This window comes from Notolepis coatsorum (genome assembly GCF_963971535.1).
Source record: "Notolepis coatsorum genome assembly, chromosome: 7".
Lineage (NCBI taxonomy): Eukaryota > Metazoa > Chordata > Actinopteri > Aulopiformes > Paralepididae > Notolepis > Notolepis coatsorum.
In genome coordinates this window covers 119711733-119737517 of record NC_140171.1, presented here as the reverse complement: position 1 = coordinate 119737517, position 25785 = coordinate 119711733, and the positions used below count along the sequence as shown (strand labels likewise).

Sequence of the window (25785 nt, the reverse complement as noted above, 5' to 3'; positions counted from 1 at the left end):
GACGAGCTCGACCATGGCTAAATTGAATATTTTAATTTGGAACGCAGGAGGGCTTAACGCCCCACACAAGCGTGCCAGTGTCCTTTGGCTATTGAAGAGGAGAAATATTGACCTTGCTCTCCTTAGTGAGACGCATTTATTGGTAGGTGACGTGTCAAGACTGGCAAAACTGGCAATATCACGTTATCTCCTCATCCTCAGCCGATGATAAGACGAAAGGAGTAGTCATAGTTACAAGATGTAACCTTGATATCAAAGTCTTGGATGTATGGTCGGACACGGAGGGAAGGATTACTATAGCAAAAGTTGAATTATTGCATAGGAAGATGGCTATAATAGCATTGTATGCTCCTAACACATTTGATTCAGCGTTCTATAATACAATCACGAAGAATATGTTGGAACTTAATGGATACGCTCTCATTGTGGGTGGCGATTTTAATGCGTGCTGGGATGCGGAGATGGATAGGTCCGGGCCCTCTGAAACGAGCGACCAAAAACGGGCCTCTAAGGCCCTTAGGATGTGGGCCAAGGACACAGGGCTCACAGACCTTTGGCGCTTATCCAACCCCACCCTCAAAGATTACTCTCACCTGTCAGCCAGACACAAAAGCTTCTCTCGAATTGACTATGCATTTGCGTCCCCTAATATGTTTGATAGTTTCGATGTCTCATTGGTTCCCTTGGCTCTCTCAGACCACAAGGGGATTTTCCTTACGGCAACCTTTGGCAGGCTCTCCGCAAGAGCTCCCAGATGGCGTTTTAATTCGACCTTACTAAAGAACGATGACTTCTGTTCTGAGTTCAGGAGTAAACTAGCTGAATTTTTGCAGATCAACGTTGGCACAGTAGATGACCCTAGGGTCCTGTGGAACGCATTGAAAGGATTTATCAGGGGTCATGTCACACTATTTGCCTCCAATTTGCGAAAATCCCGGTCAAAAAAGCTAGAAGGACTGGAATCATTATATGCGGACCTATACGCATCCTTGCAAACTAACTATAATGAACGACTAAACACACAACGTAAGATAGTCAAAAAAGAAATAAACTCCATACTTAAACAACAGTCTGAGTTCTTGATACATAGGACAAGACAAAATTACTGTTTTCACGGCTCCAGACCTAGCCATCTATTGGCAATGAAAATACGCTCAAATGATCATTTCTCGGATATCCCCTCGATTAGGACGAGCCAGGGTGCAGTCACTACTGATTCGAAAAAGATCAATGACACTTTTAAAGAGTTTTACTCACAGTTATATAGCTCAGAGGGTAATCTTGATGACTCTAAATTTGAATCGTTCATTGGCAGGCTTGAGATACCCCACATTTCTGAGGAAGAGGCCAAGGAACTGGGGAGACCGATTACTCTCGTGGAATTGAGGGAGACGATTGTTGAAATGCAGAGGGGTAAGGCACCAGGCTGGGATGGTATTCCACCCGAAGTGTATTTAGCTTTCTGGGACCAACTGGGTCCATTGATGCTCGATATGATCAATTACGCTATCGAACAAGGGGAGTTCTCAAGAGATGTCAATATGGCGTTGATTTCTTTACTTCTCAAGAAGGACAAAGATCCCAATGATTGTGGTAGCTATAGACCCTTGAGTCTTCTCGGGGCCGATTTAAAAGTGTTTGCCAAGGTGCTGGCCCGTCGCCTGCAGAGATTTATGTCTGTATTGGTACACTGCGATCAAACTGGTTTTATCCCGGGGCGTCTGGCTGCAGATAATCTTAGGAGGCTGTTGCATGTAATCGATAACAGTAAAGACAATACAACTCCATCCACAGTTCTGTCTTTGGATGCCATGAAGGCGTTTGACAGACTTGAGTGGTCATACCTGTGGAAGGTACTTGAGGTCATGGGTCTTGGGAAGAGTTTTATTCATATGATTAAAGTCCTGTATGCCTCGCCGTCTGCGATGATACTGACAGGCAAAAACTGTTCCACACTCTTTCCAGTCTCCAGATCTTCTAGACAGGGTTGTCCTCTGAGCCCAGGACTGTTCGCGCTTTCCCTCAAACCTTTGGCCCAATTTATTAGGCAATCGGAGGACATCGTCCCCATAATGGTCAATAATACTCCACACAAAATTGCTCTCTATGCGGATGACCTGCTGATTTTCATGGACGACCCCTCCCGGTCGGCCACAAAATTATTGAGGATAATCGACGACTTTGGTAAATTGTCAGGCTTTAAGATTAACTGGAACAAATCAGCCTGCCTACCTCTTAATGAACTGGCCAAGGCGGTACGACTACCAGTTGATATCCCCATAGTAGAACATTTTAAATACTTGGGCATAGAGATATTCCCCACGCTGAACCAAACTACTAAGTACAACTTCACGGGTACTTATGATAAAATACGCCAGGATCTAGACAGGTGGTCGTCCCTTCCTAACTCCTTACAAGCCCGGGCTTCCATAATCAAAATGAACATCCTGCCTAGGATAAATTTGATTAGCTCAATGCTCCCCCTGCCCCCTCCAATAGACCACTGGCGCAAGGTACAATCGATGGTATCTAAGTTTATCTGGAATAACAAACGCCCGAGAATCAAAAGGGCTACTACTCAACGTAGAAAACAAGATGGGGGCCTCGCAATCCCTGATTTTAAACTTTATTTCTGGTCCTTTTCACTGAGACCTCTGATGTGCTGGCTAGACCCTGTAGAGGCTGTATCGTGGCGCTCCTTAGAAGCGGCGGCGGTATCTCCGCTAAGATTGCAGGATGTAGTGTACTCCACTGTCTCTATTTCGAAATGCCGGCTGAGGTATGGACCGATCATAACTCACGTGATCCAAACGTGGCGTAATGTACAGAGGTCGTGTGGGGTTAAATGCCCATGGCACCTGGACTCTCCAATTTTTAATAACCAGCAATTACTTGTTGGACACAAGCCGGTTAATATTCCTCAATGGCAAAGGAGGGGAGTGCATACTCTGGAGGATATTTATGATAAGAACGGCCTCCGTGCGTTTCAGGACTTAAGAGAATTTTATGATCTTCCCGGCGAGTCCTTCTTTCTTTACCTTCAACTAAGGTCAGCACTGAGGGCGCATGGCGTACCGTGGGCTCAAGCCTTGCACCCACACCCCTTCCTCAGGCTCATAGTGGACAGGACGACATCCAGAGGGTTTGTCTCCGACTTTTATACGCTCTTAATTCAATCCACGTATAAAATTTATCATTGGATACAATCTGGCGTGTGGATATCCCGGAGTTGGACCCCGAGTTTGACTGGGATGATGTTTGGGCAAATGTGGCATTATCTTCCCGCAACCCCAATCACCAGCAAATTAATTTTAATTATATTCATAGGACCTATCTTACACCTAGGAAGCTATATGCTATGGGACTGATAACCGACTCTCGGTGCACTTTGTGCTCTCAAAAGGCCACTGGCACTTATATGCATATGTTTTTTTTTGATCCACTTTTTCTCCCATTTTTCTATATTTTCTCCCATCCCAATTTCGTATCATCCAATTCAACCCTCCCCTGTCACGAACGCTGTTTCTTGCCTCCCACAAGCCGGCTGCAATGTGGACTAAGTCATACATAGCACAAGTCCCCTCCGGTACTTGAGGTAACAGCAGTCGCATCTTTTCACCTGCGCAGCTCGACCTCTTAGTGTCGAGGAGTAACGCGTGGGAGGCTCACGCTGCCCCCGACACTTCCTGATTCTACTGCGCAGGCGCACCAACCGACTTGTAGGAGTCGCTTGTTCACAACGTTCGATCCCCACCCTTCAGTTTTTCCCTCCCCGTAATACGGCCAATGTGTATTACTGCGGACGACCAGCCAAACTGAAAAACAATGTGGAGAGCTGGATTCGAACACGCGAATCCTAGCGTCTCCACACTGGTGGCGAGTGCCTTAGACCACTACACCACCTAGCCGCCCTGCACTTATATGCATATGTATTGGGATTGCCCACCAGTGGCCCGCTTCTGGAGGTCAATAACGGACAAACTTTCAGATCTGTGTGGCTTAACTATCCCATTCACAGCTGTTACGCTACTCCTGAACGATATAACGACACTACCCGCGTCCGTACAACTGAAAAGGGTTGTCCTAGCGGGCGTCACAGCAGCGAAGAAGCTAATAGCAATGAGATGGAAGGAGCCTGAGAAGCTTACAATGATTAACTGGTCCCTAACTCTATTGGATGTGATTTATCTTGAGATATCCACGGCCCGGGTGATCGGGGTAGGGCAGGCTGGAATTGACCTGTGGTTCGCAGCAGCTGAGAAGGTAAAGACCGCAGTGTGCGGCTGAGCGGGGTTGGGGCGCTTGATCGGGGGGGTCCGGCGGTCTCTGGGGAGGGGGAGGAGGAAATGTCTTGTCTGTCTTGGTTTTTGTCTTGTCCTTCTTAACTTTGACTGGGGGGATTTTAGGGGGGGTTGGTATTTAGCTATTCTGCGCTATATGTCAATTCACATGCCATCTCCCCAAGGGACTAATATTGGCAGACTGATTGACCTGTCAACCAACTTGGAGGAAGAATTTCTTTCTTCTTACACTTTACCTTCTGCGAGTTTGGCAGCCTTGAACATGTGTAAGGGACCTAGGCTATCTACAGTAAATCTGCGGCAACACTCTCATAAACAATCTTTTAAGTCACTCCACTTTGTAAAGGTGGGGAAAGGTTGCCATGTTTTGAAGACCCTTTTTGTTATTGAAGTAGCCATCTATATTTGATAGGTTGGACGCTGTTTCTTTTTCTTTTTGTCTTTATAATTTATTATTCTGTATTATTATTGTTTGTTATTCTCCTGTGAAGTTATGTTTTTTGTTACTGTGGTTATTGTGTTGTCCTGTTTCATGTAATTAATAATAATAAAAAAAAAATTGATAAAAAAAAAAGTATTCCTGCCTCTGAGGAGCGCGTCGCGGCTCATGCGCACGCTCGGCCAATCAGAGCAATTCAGAGCAACGCGGAAGCGCAAGTTGGTTGCCTAAAGTGTTCATGCATCCCATTTGCCCTTTTCTTTTTCTCCAGTCTGTGATAGCTCCTGTTTCCATGGTTATAATCTGAATATTCTGTTCATTCATGCATGCGAGGGATATTAGGGATGTATGCACCAACGTACCAAAAACAAATACCTTGTATTGTGCAAACGTACTTGGCAATAAACCTGATTCTGAAATGCATATAAACAGCTTATCCTGGATAAGAACTTTTAAAAATTCAATTCAATTCAAACCTTTATTTATTCTCGAAAAGGACAATTGAGGTCACCCTCATTTTCAATGTCGTCGAGACTTACAAACATTTCAATGCATAATTTCTTTTACAATATAATAATAATAAATAGTGCTGTCAGGTGGCTGGGTGGCGCAGCGGACATTGCGCTCGTCACCAACGCAAGAGACACCGGTATCGAATCTGGCTGTCAGTGTTGCCTCCGGCTTGGGCCGGCCGTCATACTAACTCAATTGGCAGAGTCAGCGGGAGGGAAGTCGATGGGTGGTAATCTGGTCGTTGTAAACAGCGACTCCTACAGGTTGTTCAGGGAACTTGCACAGCAAAGACAAAGAGCCTCCCACACGTTACACCTCGCCAATGAGAGTCCGCGCTGGCAGGTGAAAAGAAGTGGCTGGCTGCCTCCACATGTATCGGAGGGGACATGTGATGGGCTTCTACCCTCCCTATGACCGGCCAGTGGGGGGCACATGCGAGCAACGATCAGGGGAGGGGAGGGAGAATTGGCACGAGAGGAAATTGGGATGGGAGAAAAATCACAGAAAAAGGAGGAGAAAAAGTAGGTAAAAAAAACAAAAATAAATAAATAGTGCTGTTTTATCTAATTAATTACAGGATTTGTAATTAATTAATCACATTTTAATCGCATAACCATTTTAGGCCTGATATTTTATATTCTATAATCATATTTCAAATTGCATGTGTCCGGATGGCAGAATTCAGTACTGTATCTACAAAACCTTCTGTTTAATCATCTTCCCTTTATTAATTTGCTTAGATTTTTTAGGTCTGGTCAATTTTAGCATGGTGTTATTCACAGTCAAAAAAATATATTTAATTGATATTCTCATTTGGTTCATTACAATTTACTCAAGCCTAGTAACAGACATAGTATTTCTGACACTGGGAATACATTCCCTGAGATCCATAGATGTCCCTAGAATCAGATACCAAGAACATGCAAATGGACCATTTAAAAAAAAAAGTTTGTAAATGTTTATTCTACGTTCTTATGGAATGAATGAGATATAATTCATCCAATTCCGATATATTCGTCCAATACCGCCACCTGGTGGGTTGTGGCCTGTATTACACATCCTTTGAAACTCTCTGTATTCGGGTGTGCATCGATTAAATAGGTCCGGGCGGGTTTTTCCTAGTCGGGCATGACGAGCGGTTATAACGCATGGATTTATAAGAATCAAACACTCCCGATTCATGTTCTTTGGTGGATTATGTTATGGACACGATCAACATCAATACTTGGAATGGCGATCAGATAATTGGAATATTCTTTTTGATCCTAGTCAAGGTAAGGGCTATATGGTATCAATCTTGCGTTGATCCAATAATTCCTTCATTGCGATCGGAGGGTATGTGCGTAATGTACTGTGTAACGTATTCCGTTGGTGACGATCAACACATAAAAAAACAACCTCCCCCCTTTCATGCATTCATGATGAAACATAATACCTATAATCTAGATTTGATTTGAGAATAGTAGCTAGTCCAGGCAAGAAACGACAAAGCTTTTAGTAGAATACACGCATATGGCTATTACGCAGCCTTTTGGGAATTACCTAGACCGCTCTAAAACTATACTTATATTCACCACGGTATAAACGGGAATGTATGGATGAAATTTTTTTTGTACATATTAAACGATAGATACTCGATGTCAAATGGGCAATAGTATTATATCCATAGCTATAATATAAAATATAGTTTTAGCCCTGCAAACATCACCACGTATTCCTATACTTTAAAGCGTTGGCCTTTTAACCAACACAGTACACAGCGCCCTCTGGCGCTGATTGAGTTAAACATGTGTAGATGAGGAAAACGTGACCACTGGTGGCTCTAGTGAGCACATCAGAGTTGTTTTTCCTGCACAACACATGATAATGCGTACAAGGACCAACAGTATGAGTACACTGTGCATCTATTTAATCTGTTAACTTTAACTGTAAGGACCCAGCAATAACCAACAAATCAAATCCAATTCATTACTTTTACTGAACACAACACAAAAGTACGACTTATGGTATTAACACTGTTTAGCCTGGTATCAGCCCCATATCTGATATCAGCATCGTGGTCTGTTTAGTATGGTATCAGCCTCATATCTGTTATCAGTATCATGGTCTATTTAGCCTGGTATCCGCCCCATATCTGATATCAGCATCATGGTCTGTTTAGCCTGGTATCAGCCTCATATCTCAGTATCAGAGCATCTCTTAACACATTCCGTGCCACGCCTCTTCTGGGAAGGCATTGCCTCATGCCACCCATTAAACCAATGTAATCGGTCACCTTGTTTGTAGAGCTATAACCATATAGCTATGGATACAATACTATAGTCATTTGACACTGGGTTTCTTCCGGGTCAAGATGCAAAAAGGGAAAACAAATTCCATCCACACGTTCCCGTGTTATACCGTGGTGAATATAAGTATGGTTTTAGAGCGGTCTAGCGTAATTCATGAAATGCTGAGTTATAGCCCTACACGTCGATTACATTGTAGATGCTAGCGTTCCTTGCCTGAACCCGCTATTGTTATGGATTCAAATCTACAATATATGTATTATGTTCCATCATGAATGCATGAAATGGGGGGAGGGGGGGGGGGGGGGGGGGGGTCGTTTCTGATTATTCAATCGTCAGTAACGGCATTCACATTGAACACTAAAAACGGTTATCAGCCCGACCGGTATGAAAGCATTGCAGGATCAAGCTTGAATTGACGTCAAATCGCCCTTACCTGTGGCCGGGAGTAATCCAAAAAGCATATTCCAATTTCTTGATCGTCATCTGGTAGATCCAATGCCCATTTGGTCGACGGCATAAACTACCATAACATACGGATTGGGCATAGTTGACAGGCTTCAATGTAACCGGCAGAACTGTGCTCCTCCCCGAGAAGAAAAAATTAAAGCCGAGACCTGGGGTCATCCCACAGTCCAAGATACAATGTTAAAAATGGTGCTCAATACCGCCGCCTGGTAGGATGCGGCCGGTACTGCACCTTCGGATTCCCACTATGCATTTTTCAGGCAACACACAGCTCCCTGAGATTGAATATGGTATTAAAATCGAAAAAAGGAAAAACGACCCAGAAACGAGAATCTTCGTTTATGGCACTGAACGGTTGGGGCACAGAAACGAGATTTCTCGTTTTTGGCAACCAAAGTGTTAACTAAGAGCAACAAACATCATGAAAGCTCTTGAGGTCTCAAGTCTTGGCCATGCTTGGGCCTAAAAGAAAAAATGGTTTGGTTCCGGTTGCCGGCCGACCGACCCTGCCGATTTAGGTGCAACCCAATTTATTAAGAGTTAAAAAAATATATACCGGTATATTAAAAATATTAAAATGTACAATAAAGTTTCATAAAAATCTTAGTCACACCTTTAGTATTATGGATATTAAACATGCTGGCAGAGTACATGCATCCATGTTGTCGTGAACATTTTAATTAAAGAAATTCCCTATCCATAGTTGCTGTGGGAAAAAATTCAATAAAAGATTCAATAAAATAAATTCCCTACCTTAACTGACATGGCCCTGAAATGGCCTTAACTGACAACCAACAGGAACCAAATTTTTTTCTCTTTTATGCCTTGGCAAAAAGATAATACAGAGATAGCTGTGACTTACTGCTAGGCCATATCGAGGGATACTGAAGTACTTGAGCCAGGCGAGCCAATCCATGATACTGGGTAGGTTCACCAGTAGACCTGAAAAGATCTGAAAACATCACAATGAGGAAAGAATTTCAAAACATGTTGATTTGTTGGGACAGTTTTACCTAAAGCGCCTTAAAAGCATACTATGTATGAAACTGAAACCAGCATATTTCAGTATGTTTTACCCCCATGGGAGTATCGAACACTTTCTGTAACGCAGGCCGTGTTGACGCCATGCTCTACCCGTTAAGCTACTGTACCCACAACCTCTGGTTTACAATATGTTACAGGTGTCATTCAAGCTAGCACGGTTTACACTATGTTACAGGTGTCATTCAAGATAGCACGGTTTACACTATGTTACAGGTGTCATTCAAGCTAGCACGGTTTACACTATGTTACAGGTGTCATTCAAGATAGCACGGTTTACACTATGTTACAGGTGTCATTCAAGCTAGCACGGTTTACACTGTTACAGGTGTCATTCAAGCTAGCAAGGTTTACACTATGTTACAGGTGTCACACGACAGAGTACAGCAACTTGCAATGGTCCTGGTCTACAAGATACACTACACCACTCAGGTACCCATGTACATGTCAAAATACTTCCCAAAGGTCAGTGAATACCACAACCACAACACCAGAGGGAGCTCCACAAATCATGTTAAACCCAGATTCGGCTCAAACAAGGGACTAAACACGTTTCGCAATTATGCCACATCAATGTGGAACACCCTACCCACAGCTGTAAAGGAATGCAAATCACTACCCACTTTCAAAACCACTCTCAAAGAGCACCTACGGGAGACTGCAATTCGAAACTGGCCCCTGTAAATGTCCTAACCCAACCCCCTCCAATGTACAGTTCCCCCCCCCCTGCCTATTTTCTCTCTCTTCCTCCTTCAATCCATCCATCCCTCCTCCTCTCACCATCATGAAGACGAAGGTGATGGTCATGAAGAGGTTGGCTACGGCCACAACGCTCTGGTCTGCTGAGATGGCCATGGCCATGGCTGTCGCTGTGTAAGCCAGCAGGGTCACGGTGAACATGAATATGAAGAACGCTGTTGCTGTGGCTTTCAACCCTGAACAGACACACAGGCACACGCACACACAAAATAAAATACATGCCATTGGTGGATGCTTTTATATAAGCTTATATACCGTGTGTGGAGATATATAGATATAGATAGATACATGTATATATACAGTGTTATTGTACATTGCTATCATACAGTGTTATATGGATAGACTGGATTGGATACAGTGGTATAATGAAGGCATATGACGGTTATAGGCAGTGTGGACAGTCGATTATTATGGATTATAGATTATAGTATAGGCAACAGAGTTCAGTACTGTAGGGTCTGTCGGTCTAGCAAGTCCTTCTGTCAGCTATAATTCCAAGAAACTGAGTCTTTCGCCTCTTTCCAGTGAGAGAGATACATTTTCAGTTATGGGAATCACCCCCCAACACAGAGTCCAAGTTTGAGTCACCAAAGAAGAGCCAGAGTCGAGTCTGAGTCGAGTCCCCATCACCCTAGTCAGAGTCTGAGTCCAAGTCACCAAGGTTGAGTCCACTCCACTCTGGCAGTCAAAGAGCTGACGTACAAATAAAAAAAAAAGGTCTACATTAAACATAAATGACACAGTGGTCACTGTAACTGAGGGGTACAATTCCCTGACTGTATTAATCAAGTATGGTATCATTAAACCACTACCGTCTTATGTACATTACTGGCCATACCGTACACAAGTATATCAAATGAGAACTCCTCCACAATGAAACGGTTTCCACACAAATACTCGTTTAGAATATTTATTACAGCAAGAATATTATATTACATTACTTAGATGCGCTTATAAGGCAAAGAATGTGCGTAGGCAAGTCAATATGGATATTAGGAATTATATCTCTGGTACTCTGGGGAGATAGCTAGAAAGGGGGGTACTACCGGTTGTAAGCCAGCAGGGGGAGGCGATGCTCTATGCAAAGTCAATGGGTTCCACAGGGACTTCAACAAGCCCTGCTCGGGGGGCGATCTTACTCCCTGGAGCAGCGGATGAAAACGGCAGCTGTAATCCCAGGGTGCGCGCCGCACAGGTGAAGCCGTGGAGTCTCTCCTTGAGACGGGCTCGAATGATGTCCTCACGGTAGATCCCACACAGCAGCGGGGTAGACGGTTCTCTGCTCCAGCAGCCACAGTCAAAGCAATGAAGAATAATAATAATAATCCTGCCGGAAAGTGGCTCTGCTGGCGCCGGGGAGATCCTCCGGTGCGCGGTGGTCCACGGTTGAACTTGACGTTACTATCCTATTAGCACGCGGCAATAAGTGCTCTATGTAGACACACAATTACCCACTTCACGTGGTCTTTGACTCGTAATGAAGGCTTACTAGTAAATAGCGAACGATACGTTGAACAAACGTAGTAGGATAACACGACTCTATTTGAGGCAATACGAGCCCTACTCTACCGCACGTTGCATAGTGGGTGAGACGTCACTTGGGTAACTGAACAAGACTGAACTTCAACTCGAACTGAAAAGGGGCGAACTAACTCAGTATTCACCTACGCCATATTTATATGTACGGGGAATAATCAAGTGCCAGCCTGCTCACTGTCTCGTAGCCCTGGGCAGAAGCGGGCATGTTGAGACAAGTCATGTCGGTAGCTTTCAAGTCGGCTCTAGGGGCTCGGCACTGGCACTGGTGGCATGCCATCCAATAGGAGAACGAAATATTATGGGCTATAGTAGGCTAAAGGGATATTCCGTGTATATGTACAAAGAATATACAAGGGATATCAAACGACATACAAATACTATTCAATATATATCCATAAATAAATACATATATTCGGTTTAATCTGACCCTTTGTAACAGTCACCATTTCAAAGGGAGTTTATCTTTTATTTATTTTTTGTGACAATAGCCAAACAAATGCACTAGCCATCAATATCTTATGCCAAATGATTAGGGCCTATTGCAATATATATATTTCTTTATAAATAACTATTTATCAATTAACAAGTCAGAGTCCTCGTCTGCACCTGCTTCCGAGTCCGAATGCAGTCAATGCTTGAGTCCAAGTCCAAGTCTGAGTCATCAGTGGACACTGTTATTGTCATGATCCTAGGCCCGGTCCTGGCTGGACTAGGCAGGATGGTAACATTGGGCAGTACCCTCCACCTAACTTTGGGCAATGCCCTCCATCTGACATTGGCCCTCGGCCTGATATTGGTCTCCTACCCTCTAGTGGCCAGACTAGCCTGTTGGTACAGGCGGCCATTTTGCTCTGGTTCCAAATAATAGAGTTTGTGTCTAATTGTTTATTATTTTGGGCCACTCCTGTCTATGTGTGATGTCACCCCTTGTTGTGTTGTTGTGTGTCATTGCCGTAGTGTCTAGTTGTTGTTTAGTTTGTCAGTGCCTTTGGTCGTTGTGTTGTGATTCTCTGTTGACCAGGTGTTCTTGATTTGTTAATTAGTCTGGGTATTTAGGTGTCTGTCTGTCCTCCCTTCCTTGTGGCGACATACCTCCAGTTACCCCCTGTTCCTATCCACGTCGTGTCGCACCGTTCTCCCTCTAGTAAGTCTTAGTGTTTGTTGTTTTGTTTTGTGAAGTTTGTTATGTCGTTTCTGTATGTTCCTTGTATTGCACTGGATTCTACAGTAAACACCCTTCTCCAAGCTTCACTCCTCGCCTCTGCCTCCTCCATTCCTTCCCTTTCTGTATTATTGCATTCTACCTACCCCATCGTGACAGAATGTCGCCACCAACAGTAACGAATGCAGCAGGAAGGGCAAGTGATACCATCACCGTTGTCCTGACCCTGATGGCCGGTGACATGAAGAGTTACTCACTGGCCAAATGGGGGTTCCTACTCCGGAAGATCGACCAGGTCGCCACTGAGAATCCGACACTGCAGACGGCGATGTGGGAGATGGCTGAACATGTTGCTGTCCTCATAGAGAAGCATAAACCGAAGGCTAGGGTAGCTAGCCTGCCGACTGTTCTCAGGCTTACGGTCAGCCTAGATCCTCCCACAGCCAACATAGCTCCGACCGTTAGCTTCGTGCCAATAGCTAACCAGTCGTCCCCAGTTAGCACAGCTCCACTTGTTAGTCCCGCCACTATCGATGGCCAGACGTCTCCAGTGGGTACAGCTCCACCCGTTAGCTTTGCTCAGACAGCTAACCAGACGTCCACAGCTAACATAGCTCCACCCGTTAGCTTCGTGCCAATAGCTAACCGGTCGTCCCCAGTTAGCACGGCTCCACCTGTTAGTCCCGCCACTATCGATGGCCAGACGTCTCCAGTGGGTACAGCTCCACCCGTTAGCTTTGCTCAGACAGCTAACCAGACGTCCACAGCTAACATAGCTCCGCCGGTTAGCTTTGTGTCAATAGCTAACCAGCCACTCCCAGCTAACCTAGCTCCGCCCGTTAGCTTCGTGTCAATAGCTAACCAGCCGTCCCCAGCTAACATAGCTCCACCCGTTAGCTTCGTGCCAATAGCCAACCGGTCGTCCCCAGTTAGCACGGCTCCACCTGTTAGTCCCGCCACTATCGATGGCCAGACGTCTCCAGTGGGTACAGCTCCACCCGTTAGCTTTGCTCAGACAGCTAACCAGACGTCCACAGCTAACATAGCTCCGCCGGTTAGCTTTGTGTCAATAGCTAACCAGCCACTCCCAGCTAACCTAGCTCCGCCCGTTAGCTTCGTGTCAATAGCTAACCAGCCGTCCCCAGCTAACATAGCTCCGCCCGTTAGCTTCGTTTCAATAGCTAACCGGCCGTTTCCAGCTAGCACAGTCTCCACTGCCAGACTAGGCTCCAGGTTCAGGGTGAGCCTAGTATCTGAGACAGACCAGATGTCTCCAGCTAGCACAGTCTCCACTGCCAGACTAGGCTCCAGGTTTAGGGTGAGCCTAGTACCTGGGACGGACCAGATGTCCCAAGCTAGCCAGGCATTCTCAGCTAGCACAGTTCCCACAGTGAGTCCAGGGCCCACAGTTAGCCTAGCCCCCGAGGCTAGTATGGCTAGTAAGGCCTCCACAGCTGGTCCAGCTTCCACGCCCAGTCCAGCCTCAGCTCTGGGTCCTGGCTCCTCATCCCCGGATCCTACACCACGCCTCGCCGCCGAGACCGATCCGGTCTCCACGCCCTGCCCGGCCTCTCCACCTGGTCCGGCTGCCGTGCCGGCTCCCGGCTCCTCGACGGATCCTGGCTCCTCATCTCCGGATCCTACACCAAGCCTCGCCGCCGAGACCGATCCGGTCTCCACGCCCTGCCCGGACTCTACACCTGGTCCGGCTGCCGTGCCGGCTCCCGGCTCTTCGACGGATCCTGGCTCCCCGTCTGGTCCAGCTCTGCGCCGTGATCAGCGTCCTGGTCCTCGCCGTGGTCCTCGCCGGGGTCTTCGCCGTGGTCTTCGCCGTGGTCTGCGTGGGATACTGCTCCAGGGGTCGTCGCCGCCGCACCTCCGGTCCGGCTCTCCTGAACTGGCCCCGGGTCCGGCGGCTGGAGGGTCTCTCGCCCGGGATCCTGCTCCAGGGTCCAGCTCCCCTTCCCGGGCTTCTACACCTGTACCCACCCCCCCTCGTCGGGCCTCTCTTCCCAGGTCCAGCCTTCCTCGTCGGGCCTCGGTGCCCGTCCCCACTCCCCCTCGTCGGACCTCTGTTCCCAGGTCCAGTCCTCCTCCCCGGGCCTCTGTTCTCGTCCCCACCCCCCCTCTCCGGGCATCTGCGCCCGTTTTCAACCCCCCTGGCTGCTATGCCCCTCCTGGGTTTTTCGTTCAGCCTCCTGGTCCCTCTTCTTCGGGTCCTCTCCCTGGGTCCTCTCCGGGGTTCCGGCTTCCTCCCTCACCTGCTTATGGACGTTGTTTTCGGGGGTCTGGAAGCCCCCCGTTGAGGGGGGGGTACTGTCATGATCCTAGGCCCGGTCCTGGCTGGACTGGGCAGGATGGTAACATTGGGCAGTACCCTCCACCTAACTTTGGGCAATGCCCTCCATCTGACATTGGCCCTCGGCCTGACATTGGTCTCCTACCCTCTAGTGGCCAGACTAGCCTGTTGGTACAGGCGGCCATTTTGCTCTGGTTCCAAATAATAGAGTTTGTGTCTAATTGTTTATTATTTTGGGCCACTCCTGTCTATGTGTGATGTCACCCCTTGTTGTGTTGTTGTGTGTCATTGCCGTAGTGTCTAGTTGTTGTTTAGTTTGTCAGTGCCTTTGGTCGTTGTGTTGTGATTCTCTGTTGACCAGGTGTTCTTGATTTGTTAATTAGTCTGGGTATTTAGGTGTCTGTCTGTCCTCCCTTCCTTGTGGCGACATACCTCCAGTTACCCCCTGTTCCTATCCACGTCGTGTCGCACCGTTCTCCCTCTAGTAAGTCTTAGTGTTTGTTGTTTTGTTTTGTGAAGTTTGTTATGTCGTTTCTGTATGTTCCTTGTATTGCACTGGATTCTACAGTAAACACCCTTCTCCAAGCTTCACTCCTCGCCTCTGCCTCCTCCATTCCTTCCCTTTCTGTATTATTGCATTCTACCTACCCCATCGTGACAGTTATTGCCTTGATCTACACTCTGTTGTTCTATAAGGTCATTTAGAACTGAACTTTGTAAATAAACTTAAAGTGTTAAGAGCGATGCACTACTCTGTTGTATGTTAGAACTTTGTAAAGAAACTCAAAAGTATTAAGAGTGATGCACTGCTCTGTTGTTCTATTAAGTGTTATGAGCGATGCTCTGTTGTAAATGTTATTGTATATTTTTATTGAACTATTTTATCACACTTTTTTACTCTGTTTTTATTTTATTATTTTTAGTATTGCCTATTTTTTAATTGCATCAAACCGCACTTTTTTACTGTTTATTATTTTTATTATACTGAACGAAACCGTAAACAGAGAGGCCTATTGGGATGTTAGATCCTAATGTGAAAAACTGTGATTTACCTTACCTTGCTACCTCTCTATCCTTTTTATGCTCAGTTATGCCTGTTTTTTATTTAATTTTTTTTTACTGCTGTGAAGCACTTTGAACTGCAATTTCTGTATGAAAAGTGCTATACAAATAAAGTTTATTATTATTATTACACGCTGACCCAGGCAGGAGCACCACACGCACACACAAAGTGAACGACGGAGACCACCACTGAGCTGAGAACGTGTTCGGAGGCGTGTCGTGGTTCCATCTCACCGATCATGAAGTAGACGATGCAGCTGAAGATGATGGCAGGGATGGTGCGCAGAGTGATGATGTCAGACAGGACCTTGGACAGGAAGTAGACCGACACTCTGTAATAGCCACTGATGTACTCGTGCCTGTTGGGGGAATAATTCAGACACTCTTCAGGTTGTGCTTTAATGTCTGAGCCAGGTGTGTGTGTGATGGAGAACTGTGTTGGGGAACTTAAAGGACCATAGCGGTGTTTTTGACACATGGGTTCAAAGTCATTCTTGCCTTGATGCAAAAATCATAGCACTCTTTTTTTCCTTCATCATTTTACCATTACAGGAAAAAATAGGTATTGTCTGCTGATTCATGTTATAGAAAATGTCATGTTTCTCTGTTCTAATCTAAATACATATTGCTCTGTACAAAGCTTTAACTAGTTTAACTAGTCAGACACTAGGCGACAGTCTGACGGTGTTCTTAAAACAACTTAAGGGTCAGGACAGCTTGACTTAGATATGACATATGTCCAAGAAAATCACATCTTGTTCTTTTCTTGTTGTCTTCATATCAATCTTGTTTCAGATACGACAAAACCCCTAATGTCATCCTTGTTTTCCATTTTTGTCATATCTGTTATTAATTTGTCATCTTTTGTCATCGTGTCAAACTGTGTATTTATTGTAAGTCTGACCAGAGCTCTCTCACTTTCTGGTCAGACGCTTGTGTTACACTTGTCTCTGATTGTAAACTGAGGATACTTTCTGTGGCCACAGAAAATAAACTACTATCTAAATTTCTACAGTTCACCGTCTCTTTTCAAATATTCCACGATGTTCACCACTGGCATTGGCTTCCAGTGTATCTGAAAATGTGTTTTAAACACCACATAAACTGAAAGTCACCACATTTGATATGTCACTTGTTTTCTGAAAGGTGTTTGCCATTGTGATATAATACAGTATCTGAGGAAGAATTCCTCTTTAGACACCGTATTAAGGCATAATGGAGCAACTTTTGTTCAGTAACGGTAAAATATTGTGAAATAATAAGGGTGCCTTGATTTTTGTACGAGAAGAATCAACAATGACTTGGAACATGCACCTGTCAAAAAGACTGCAATGGTCCTTTAACCACCAGGTGCAGCCCTTCTGATGAAGGCATCAACTTCTATGGAACAAGGAAGTTCTATGTTTTGTCCCAACTTTATCTCCCACCTTGGGTGGGAACAGGGTGGAAAGGAATCCCATCCTGAGCATGACATACTAAGAGCAAAATTGCCGGCTTGTGAATATGGTCAATTCCCACACATGTATCCCTAGGTGATTTAACCCCCTACATTTGTCTGAAAGTCAGGGAACCCTCTGCTCTACTGTACAGTACATACACAAACAGCTTCCTCTCTGTGATGAAGAGTTCGGCAGCAGACACAGTGCTGAAACACTGGTTAGTGGTGATGAAGAAGAGGGCACCCATCCTACAGGAGAAACAAGGGGAGTTCAGTTTATTGGACAACTGGAAACAAAACACATGACTGGCCTTATATCATGACATTGTCAAGAATGCCACAGTGAAGTCACAAACATAGCAGAACATCATGTCACCATTGTGCAGAAAGAGCCACTTCATCAACCAAATATTACTCTCTGCCCGCTGGAGAGTGTGCTCTCCTAAATGTGATTGACTGTTCATTAATGCATAGAAAAAGGTACACATACTAGAATGTTCTATCACTGTGACGTTGCCATCAGTAATCCTGAGACACTGGGTTGAATAAACATTGCCAACGCAAGTGAAACCGTCTACAGGGTATTTTGGGCTATAATGCTAGACTGAACAATACTTAAAGAGATTAAATAGATAATTGTATATTACTATATAGGACACATATGTATATATAATGGCTCAAATGTTTAAACAAAGCTTTTAAGTAAAAAAATAAATAAGAAAAGACTTCAAAAGCTGACTGACCTCCATGGCACCCTAATTTGCACCCAATGACAGAAGAAGTAGGGAGGGTGGGGGCTGAATAACTTGGGCCATATAAGCTACGGTAAATATACTTGTGTCCCTAAATAATGACATTGAATATAATGACATTAAGTCCTTGTAGTCTACCTATCCATGCATGAAATCGGGGGGGGGGGGGGGGCAGGAACGTTTGAAATTTATTTCAAATTCTACTTTGGGCTTGTGAGTACCAGGTTGTGCCCCCCCCCCCCCCCCCCCCCCCCCCCCAAAAAGCACAAAGTCTGATTAAGGTAAGAGGATTAATCCTGCAGGAATTATTCCGCTTATCACACCTCCGTACCAAAGGCAAAGTCATCTACTTATAAAGGCCTGATTTTTTGCAAAGAAGCCTGCCGCAAAAAAGGTCTCCAATGGACCAGTACTGGGCTGCACTGTACGTCAGCGTCGTGTTCCAAGACTGTTTAACAGTGATCAGTGGTGCCTGTGTGCTTTACAGATACTCAGAACTACCAGTAACGCCGTATGTGCATTATAAAGGTATTATTGAAGTTAAGAATGGAATAAAGTCTACCAGAGAAGTAGTCAACTTGACAACAATAACAAACTGACAAACAGCTGTCACTAGATCCGAGGTGTAGGTTAATAATAACCTGTTGCATATAGACAGACTATTGTTGACGGAAAAATAATGTTATTTGAGATATAGAAAATAAGTCTTACTAAAAATACATAATGACTGTTCATCTTGATCATATTTCCATGTAAGCAAACAAGAACAGACTGGTTCCTCCAAGGCTGTTAGCATGGAGCATCTGTAGCTAGCTGTAGTGTACAGAACTCTAGCATAGAGAAGCCTAGTGTAAAGAATGCTAGTATACGAGTGTGCAAAATACAAGGAATTAGTGGTTAATTCTACTGCGATGTACCAAGCCTGAACATTTCAGGAACGGTGGCCACATCTGTATTTAATATGAGTGAAGGTACCAACCAGACGCATGTCGCGCACAGTTGGCTGCTCTTATTGTGGGCAGGAGGCACGATGAAAGAATATGTAGAGAAGGTGTTTTTTCCACTCATGTCAACATTTTAAAATGTCAGAGGCAAAAAGATTATCGAGACACAGATGGACACGTCTCCTTAGAATGCAGAAAAACATCATGATTAAATGAAATAAATAGTTTTTGTAGCCAAACGATACTGGGAAAATGTACATTGTATCATGTCTTCCTATTTCCATTTTTTCACCAACATTTATGTTGTTGTTTTTTGCATCTCTCCTCTGATGCACGTCTCTTCCCAGTCTTATATCTTGCCATCTTCTAATATTATATCTCATATATTATATCTTATATCTTGCCATCTTCTCATATTATATCTTATATCTTGCCATCTTCTCATATTTCAAGTTATTCTTGTTTTACCCACAGCATTGCCTTTCTCACAGATAATCAAATGATTTTTTATTGTATTATTCAGATTATTTTGCTGTAGCTCAACAATATGATTCCTTGTATGGGCTGGATCAAGGCATTATGCCTAGCCAACAATGGTGTGTAACACAACACATACTGTAATAACGCAGGAAACTAGGAGATTTCACATTTGTAGATGAGGACAAAGTTATAATGTACAACTTTTGACCACTAGACCTTACACCTTTAATTCTATTGGATTTAAGCTTGTGGTCATTCTGTTCTCCAATCAAACTCTCCATGATGGAAAACCACTAAAACACACACAAATTTAAATAGATACAAGTTTTAATATATATATGTATATGTATGTATATGTTGGACAGAGCTTTTAGAAGGCAAAGAATAAAATTATTACTTTTTATTGATTATGAATTTATCTGTCCAACCGGAAGGATCTAATGGCTGGATGTTATCTATAGCACCTTTAAATACTGGTGTTGCCACCCTGTTTGCACCTGTTGTCAATTATTCTTAGTTGATCATCTGCAACATGTACACCTACCAAATGTGTAAACCTTTCAAATGAACACGCAATTTAGTACTCTTTATTTAGGATCCTAGTAAATCAGACCCGTGTTGTGGACATATTCAGTGTGATAACATGCAGACGTTTCCATACCTGTTCTGGAGACCACTCTGATCATCTTTAACCCTGAAGAAAATGGCGCCCACAATGACAGCCAGGAATATGGTGACGCCCAGCTGCCCCAGACAGAAACATGAGAGATTAATGAACCAGGGTCAAGGGTCACCTTCTAGAAAGTCAGATTTCCAACATTAACAGCAATGTGCCATGGCAGTGGTGCCTAAACAATCGTAAGTGCCTGACAACAAGCTGTACAGCTGCTTGGAGACTTAAATCGCATGAGGGAGCTGGTTTGATCAAAGAGCCTTCAGCTCCCCAACCCCAACCCCAACCCCCAGCCCCCACCCTCCTTGCCTTTTGTACAGCTAATCTCTTTGGTCTCTATGGCAAAAGAAATGGCTGACATCCGAGGCTGTTTGGAAGAAGGACAAGGGCACACCGTGGCAAGTGGAGACGAATGATCAGAGAGATGTCATTCATTCCTTCTGGAGACCAGAAATAAAGAGTTTAGCGGCATCCTTACTTATGACTTACTTAACAGCCAGAGTTTCTGGAGAGTGTGAGTTAAGTGGAATAGCTTGCTTCTCCTCCAGACTCTCCCGCCCTACCTCCCTCCCTCCCCATGTCCACACATTTGGACTTATTGTCTAGAGAGAGAGACACACAACAACCGGTGAGGGGATGACAAGAGAGAGAGCGAGAGAGAGAGAAAAGGGGGAAAAGGACGTGCGTTTTAATCCTGACAGTTTACAGCGTGTGACAGGCCTAAGCGGGCGCTGTGTGGTTCCCAGGGTGAGGGGATAAGCTAATAAGGTTGAGCCTCTCTTCACCTCATTCCCCTCGGCCCCTCATGTGGAAGCGAGGCGGCAGACTGATGGGTCGTGACGCCGCCATGTGATCGGTCCCCCGGGCCCTGGGCCACGGGGCCTTGGCCAGATATGATATCAGTTCAGATCCTGGCCAAAAGAGGCAAGAGTAGGGTCACAACAAGTCACCAAAGCCGATTACAGCGCCCACGCCACCCAGAGCCCCTCTTGCAGGATTACCGTGACTTATTTGGGGCCAATTAGCTGTTAATAATTCTTAAAGTGAGGAGAGCTCTGATGGCATTTTGTTTCTGCGGGGTTAATGAGAGTGTAAAAAGTCCTTCATCTCATCCAACCCCTCCTTCCTCTTCACAGCTCATGTCCATGATCTGTGACCACAAAGGAACATGGAGCTCTGTGGCATAAAGCCGTGATTTGTAATCTCAGCCACAATTTTTCTTACTGTAGTTAGTTGTTAGTGTTAGTGGTGTCAGAAGATTTATTCCTCAGGTGTCAGACAGCTTACTTTCGGTCTCTTACTAACAAACTATATATTTGCATGAAAGCCGACAACAGCGTTAACAATGCAGTCTAAGGGATGCATGTAAACGACCACAGATGCCTAAATGCCCTTCCAAGTAAAGGTCATGGATACATTTTTCTCCCACTGAAGGTTCCAGTTTGTTTCATCCCTCCATCCCGAGTGGTTTGCAAAGATGTTTTGGTAGATGGACGCATTGGAAAAACACAAACACAAAACATCACTGTATGCTCAGAGTGTTATGATTATGGCTTCAAATATACAGTACAACCTTTGTATATCTCTATTGACCTATCCCAAGCCCTGCCCTCTTTGTCAGAGGGAAGCGACAGTTGTGATTGGAGGATCAAGAAAAGAAGGCAGGGTTTTAGTTCAATCGGCGATTAGTGCACATTAGCTAACCCCCCTAAAGTGTGTGGAAGGTGTCCTCTCACCTGGGCCACGGAGGTCTGTGGGTTCAGCATGAGGTTCTGGAAGGTCCTCTTCAGCACCCAGCGGAACTGGTGGAGGAAGGAGCTGTTGTAGGTGATGGTGCGCTGAGACCCCGGCCTGGAGGTGCACTCCTTGCCCTGGGCAATGCGCTCCAGCTCGGCCCGCATGTCCCTGGAGTAGCTGCTGTTGCGGTACTCCTCCACCAGGCGCTCCTCGATGTTCTGTCTGGACCTGCTCAGCTCCTCAAAGTCCAGCTCTTACCATGCGGAACACAACAAAGTAAAAGAGAAATGTTTACTGAAAACACAGACACTGTTCCTATAGACCTGTTCGCTGTATACAAACATACCGTGTTTGAGCCAATCAGCAATACCAACGTGACTAAGTTGCCCCCTACCTGCGTGATCTGCTGCGCTAAAATAATACGACAGGGCTCTATGGAGAAACCATGGCACTCCCCTGACTGAAAGTTGTTTCAAACAAAAATGGCTGGATGTCATTTAGCCAAATCAGCATGGTTGTGAGTGAGTCTTTCACCTTTTACATATCTAGCTTTGGCATGGATTGATTGTTTAGATCGCTAGCATGGCTAACAAATGCAAATATATTGTAGTCTGCCCCGTTGTTCTGACCAGGATCACGTTCCTTTCTGCCCCGGCGATGCACGCGCACACTGAGAGTCTGACATATACAGCGAACAGGTCTATAGACCACTATTGTATTTGGCCTGTATACAAGCTGTCGGCAGAACGCTTACATACATTGTTTGAAAAGTTTGTTTTGTTAGTTCATCATGTTAAGTCAAGCAATTACTTTCCAACACTGGCCACCTTCATACTCGCACCTAGACACACGCATCTGTTTGCATACACATGCGTGCGCAGTGCGCGCACACACACACACACACACACACACACACACACACACACACACACACACACACACACACACACACACACACACACACACACACACACACACACACACACACACACACACACACACACACACACACACACTTTCACCCCCCCCCCCCTACTCCTCCCCTGTTTATTTTTTTGTACATAGGCTGTGCATGTGTTTATTTGTTTATTTGTTCATGTGTATGATTCTTAACTGTGTTTTTATTTTATTATTAATATTACATTTACATTTACATTTAGTCATTTAGCTGACGCTTTTATCCAAAGCGACTTACAAGTTCTGTATGACAAGACAGCAAGAAAGGTACAACTCTATCAGCTGAGTAACAATGTTTATCAAAGTGTTGCGTGTTACAGTGTACGTTAGTTTATTAGGACAAGTGCACGACAGTAAGGTTAGTCACGGTTAGATTTTTTTTTTATCATTTCAGATAATGGTTGAAGAAGTGAGTCTTTAGTCGACGGCAATATATAATCATATCACATTGTAAATAAGAAACCTGTTCTTAACTCAATCAGCGCCAGACCCGAGGATAGTCAGGTTATCTCGCCAACCGTTCAGCGCCAAACCCGAGTATAGTCGGGTTTTCATCGTTATTTATTTTATTCGATATTTCCATTCATTACAGGCACACAGAATTTTTTCTTTTTTTTTTCTTTTTATTATTATTATTTTTTACAAAAGATTTTCCCCCTCCTCTTTTTCCGATTTTTCTCCCATCCCACTGTTAGTCGTTATGCCAATTCCCAACTCCCTTCCTGGTTGTTGCGCACCCCCCCTACTGTTGGTCCGGGAGGCCGGAGACTATCACATGCTATCCTCCGACACATGCACAGCCAGCCGGCAGCCAGCCTGGCAGCTCAGATTCTCACTGGGAGAGTGTAACGTGTGGAAGGTCACACTACCTCCCTCCAGATCCTTCCTTCGCTGAGCAGGCGCCCCGACCGAACTGTAGGAGTATTTTTCTGTTTACAACGCCCAGGACCCGCCCATCAGCTTTCCCACCCTCTAATACTGCCAATTGTATTAGTACGGACGACCAGCCAAACTGAAAACAATGTGGAGAGCTGGGATCGAACACGCGAACCCAGCATCTCCAGAATTGGTGGTGAGTGCCTTGCCCACTGCACCACCTGGTCGCCCCTTTATTTGCCATCGGGGTTAACATGGGGAATCATCCTGAGATCGCCAAAGTGCAATACCGGCCGCCTCCTACCAGGTGGCAGTATCGAGCAACCTTTGAAACCTTATATCTTGCCCTGTGTTCCGTTCAAATGTCTCCGGGCGCAGTTTTCTTGGTCAGGCTAGTCTAGCGGTTCACTCGATGGCATTGAGACGCGTCCATTTGTGGTGTATTATGTTGGCGACACGATAGACACCAATACTGGGACTCGCGATCAGACAATTGGAATTTTCTTTTTGGGGTACCTCCTAGTGAAGGTAAGGACTATATGACATCAATCCTGCTTTGATCCAACCATGATTTCTCATCGATTGCAACGTGTGTGTGTAACGTTACTCCACAACGTATGCCGTTGGTGACGATCAAAGCATCAAAAAACGCCCCCCCCCCCCCCCCCCCCCCCCCCCCCCTTACATGCATTCATGATGAAACATAATACCTATTATATACATTTGATTTGGAAATAGGAGCGTGTCCAGGCGAGAAACGCCAACGCTTTTAGTGAAATGCACGTATTGCTGCATATCGCCGTTATATTTCATATACTGACATTGCGTCCCGCTCTGCCATAATGAGATATCATCTCCATGCACCTATTGTGCACGTGAAAAAGTTGACACATGCACGTCGCTTGCACGTGACCACGCCTACTCCCGTGTGTTCCTACAAAACACAGGAAGTGGTCCCGCTCACGCCCTTCTTCGTCTTTTTCCAGCGTGAGATTGTTCATATGCATTTCAACCAGTGGAAGTTATTATGAAGCGAAATGAGAAATTAAACAATGTTGGACTTTCGCCGGAGGTTCGCCAGCCCCCGGACCCTCCTCGGCGCGTCCAGACGGAACGGCGGCCCTATTCTGGTCGGTCCTTGATTCTTGGCAGTGGACCGACGGACTTTGCGCGGCAGTCGGCGGTCGAGCCACATCGCGCTCAGGTAGGGCCGACACTGGCAGGTTTTGGTACTAGCATGTTCACTACTGCTTGTTGTCCCGTGAGATGACCGGGCGGTGTGATGGCGCGGGGGGCTGTGTATTTGGATGAATGTGGTCAACATGACACGTTGTTAAATGTTTTTCCAATTATCATGGTGAGCGCAGCAGCTACTCCTAATGTTAATGCTTTCGGGATGCCGCTCCCATGCGTTTTGCGGGGACTGTGTCCAGTTTCCCCCCCGCTTAACCCTTACATTACTGAAGGTCAATCGGTGTCTAATGTTGGGGGTTTGGCTGAGGCTTATTTACCCTTTACACAGGTGGATGGTCTGACGACGTGGCTCAGGACAGGTGTGCCGTGCTTAGAGAAGCAGGTGGCATCGGTCCTTTGCCCTGACATGGTAGAGTGGTATCCCGCCCGGAAGCCGACGCCAGGGGGCGAGTCGGCCCGGCAGGTGGCTGAGTGGGCTGATGAAGCTTATACCGCCGCAGTAACGAATTTAGCAGCAACTAATAACATTGCTCAATTGGCTGCTTTTCTGTCGAAAATGGTGTCGGGTGATAGGGTCTTAGGGCCAGCCGATGTCAACCATCGCGCAAGGTTTTGAGGTTATTCAGCTTTTGACCCAGCCGCAGGCAATAACCGCAGGGAGGGCTAGGATGCTGTCGACTCTTGTTCACAGACATCTTTGGTTGGAGCAATCTCCCCTGGAGGAGGAGAGGAGAGTTCTCCTCCTCAGGGCTCCCCTCTCCGTGGATGGACTTTTTGGTCTGTCGACGGAGGCGTGGGCGGTATTTGACCAGGGCCCCACACCACGCAGCCAGAGGTGAGAGCACGGTCTCGCCACCGGCTGC

The 25785-nt window shown here is 45.5% G+C and overlaps 1 protein-coding gene across 1 annotated transcript in view; it reads right to left on the bottom strand.

The window, feature by feature from the left end:
* abcg2d (ATP binding cassette subfamily G member 2 (JR blood group)) overlaps positions 1-25785 on the bottom strand; it is a gene marked incomplete at its 5' end in the record, with an annotated part of 68018 nt that overhangs the window by 7925 nt on the left and 34308 nt on the right. Inside the window, 6 exons of the mRNA XM_084318839.1 lie at positions 8872-8961; positions 9831-9985; positions 16106-16230; positions 17469-17558; positions 20147-20229; positions 21895-22148. Coding sequence (XP_084174965.1) covers positions 8872-8961; positions 9831-9985; positions 16106-16230; positions 17469-17558; positions 20147-20229; positions 21895-22148 — 797 coding nt within the window. The remainder of the gene's footprint in view (positions 1-8871; positions 8962-9830; positions 9986-16105; positions 16231-17468; positions 17559-20146; positions 20230-21894; positions 22149-25785) is intronic.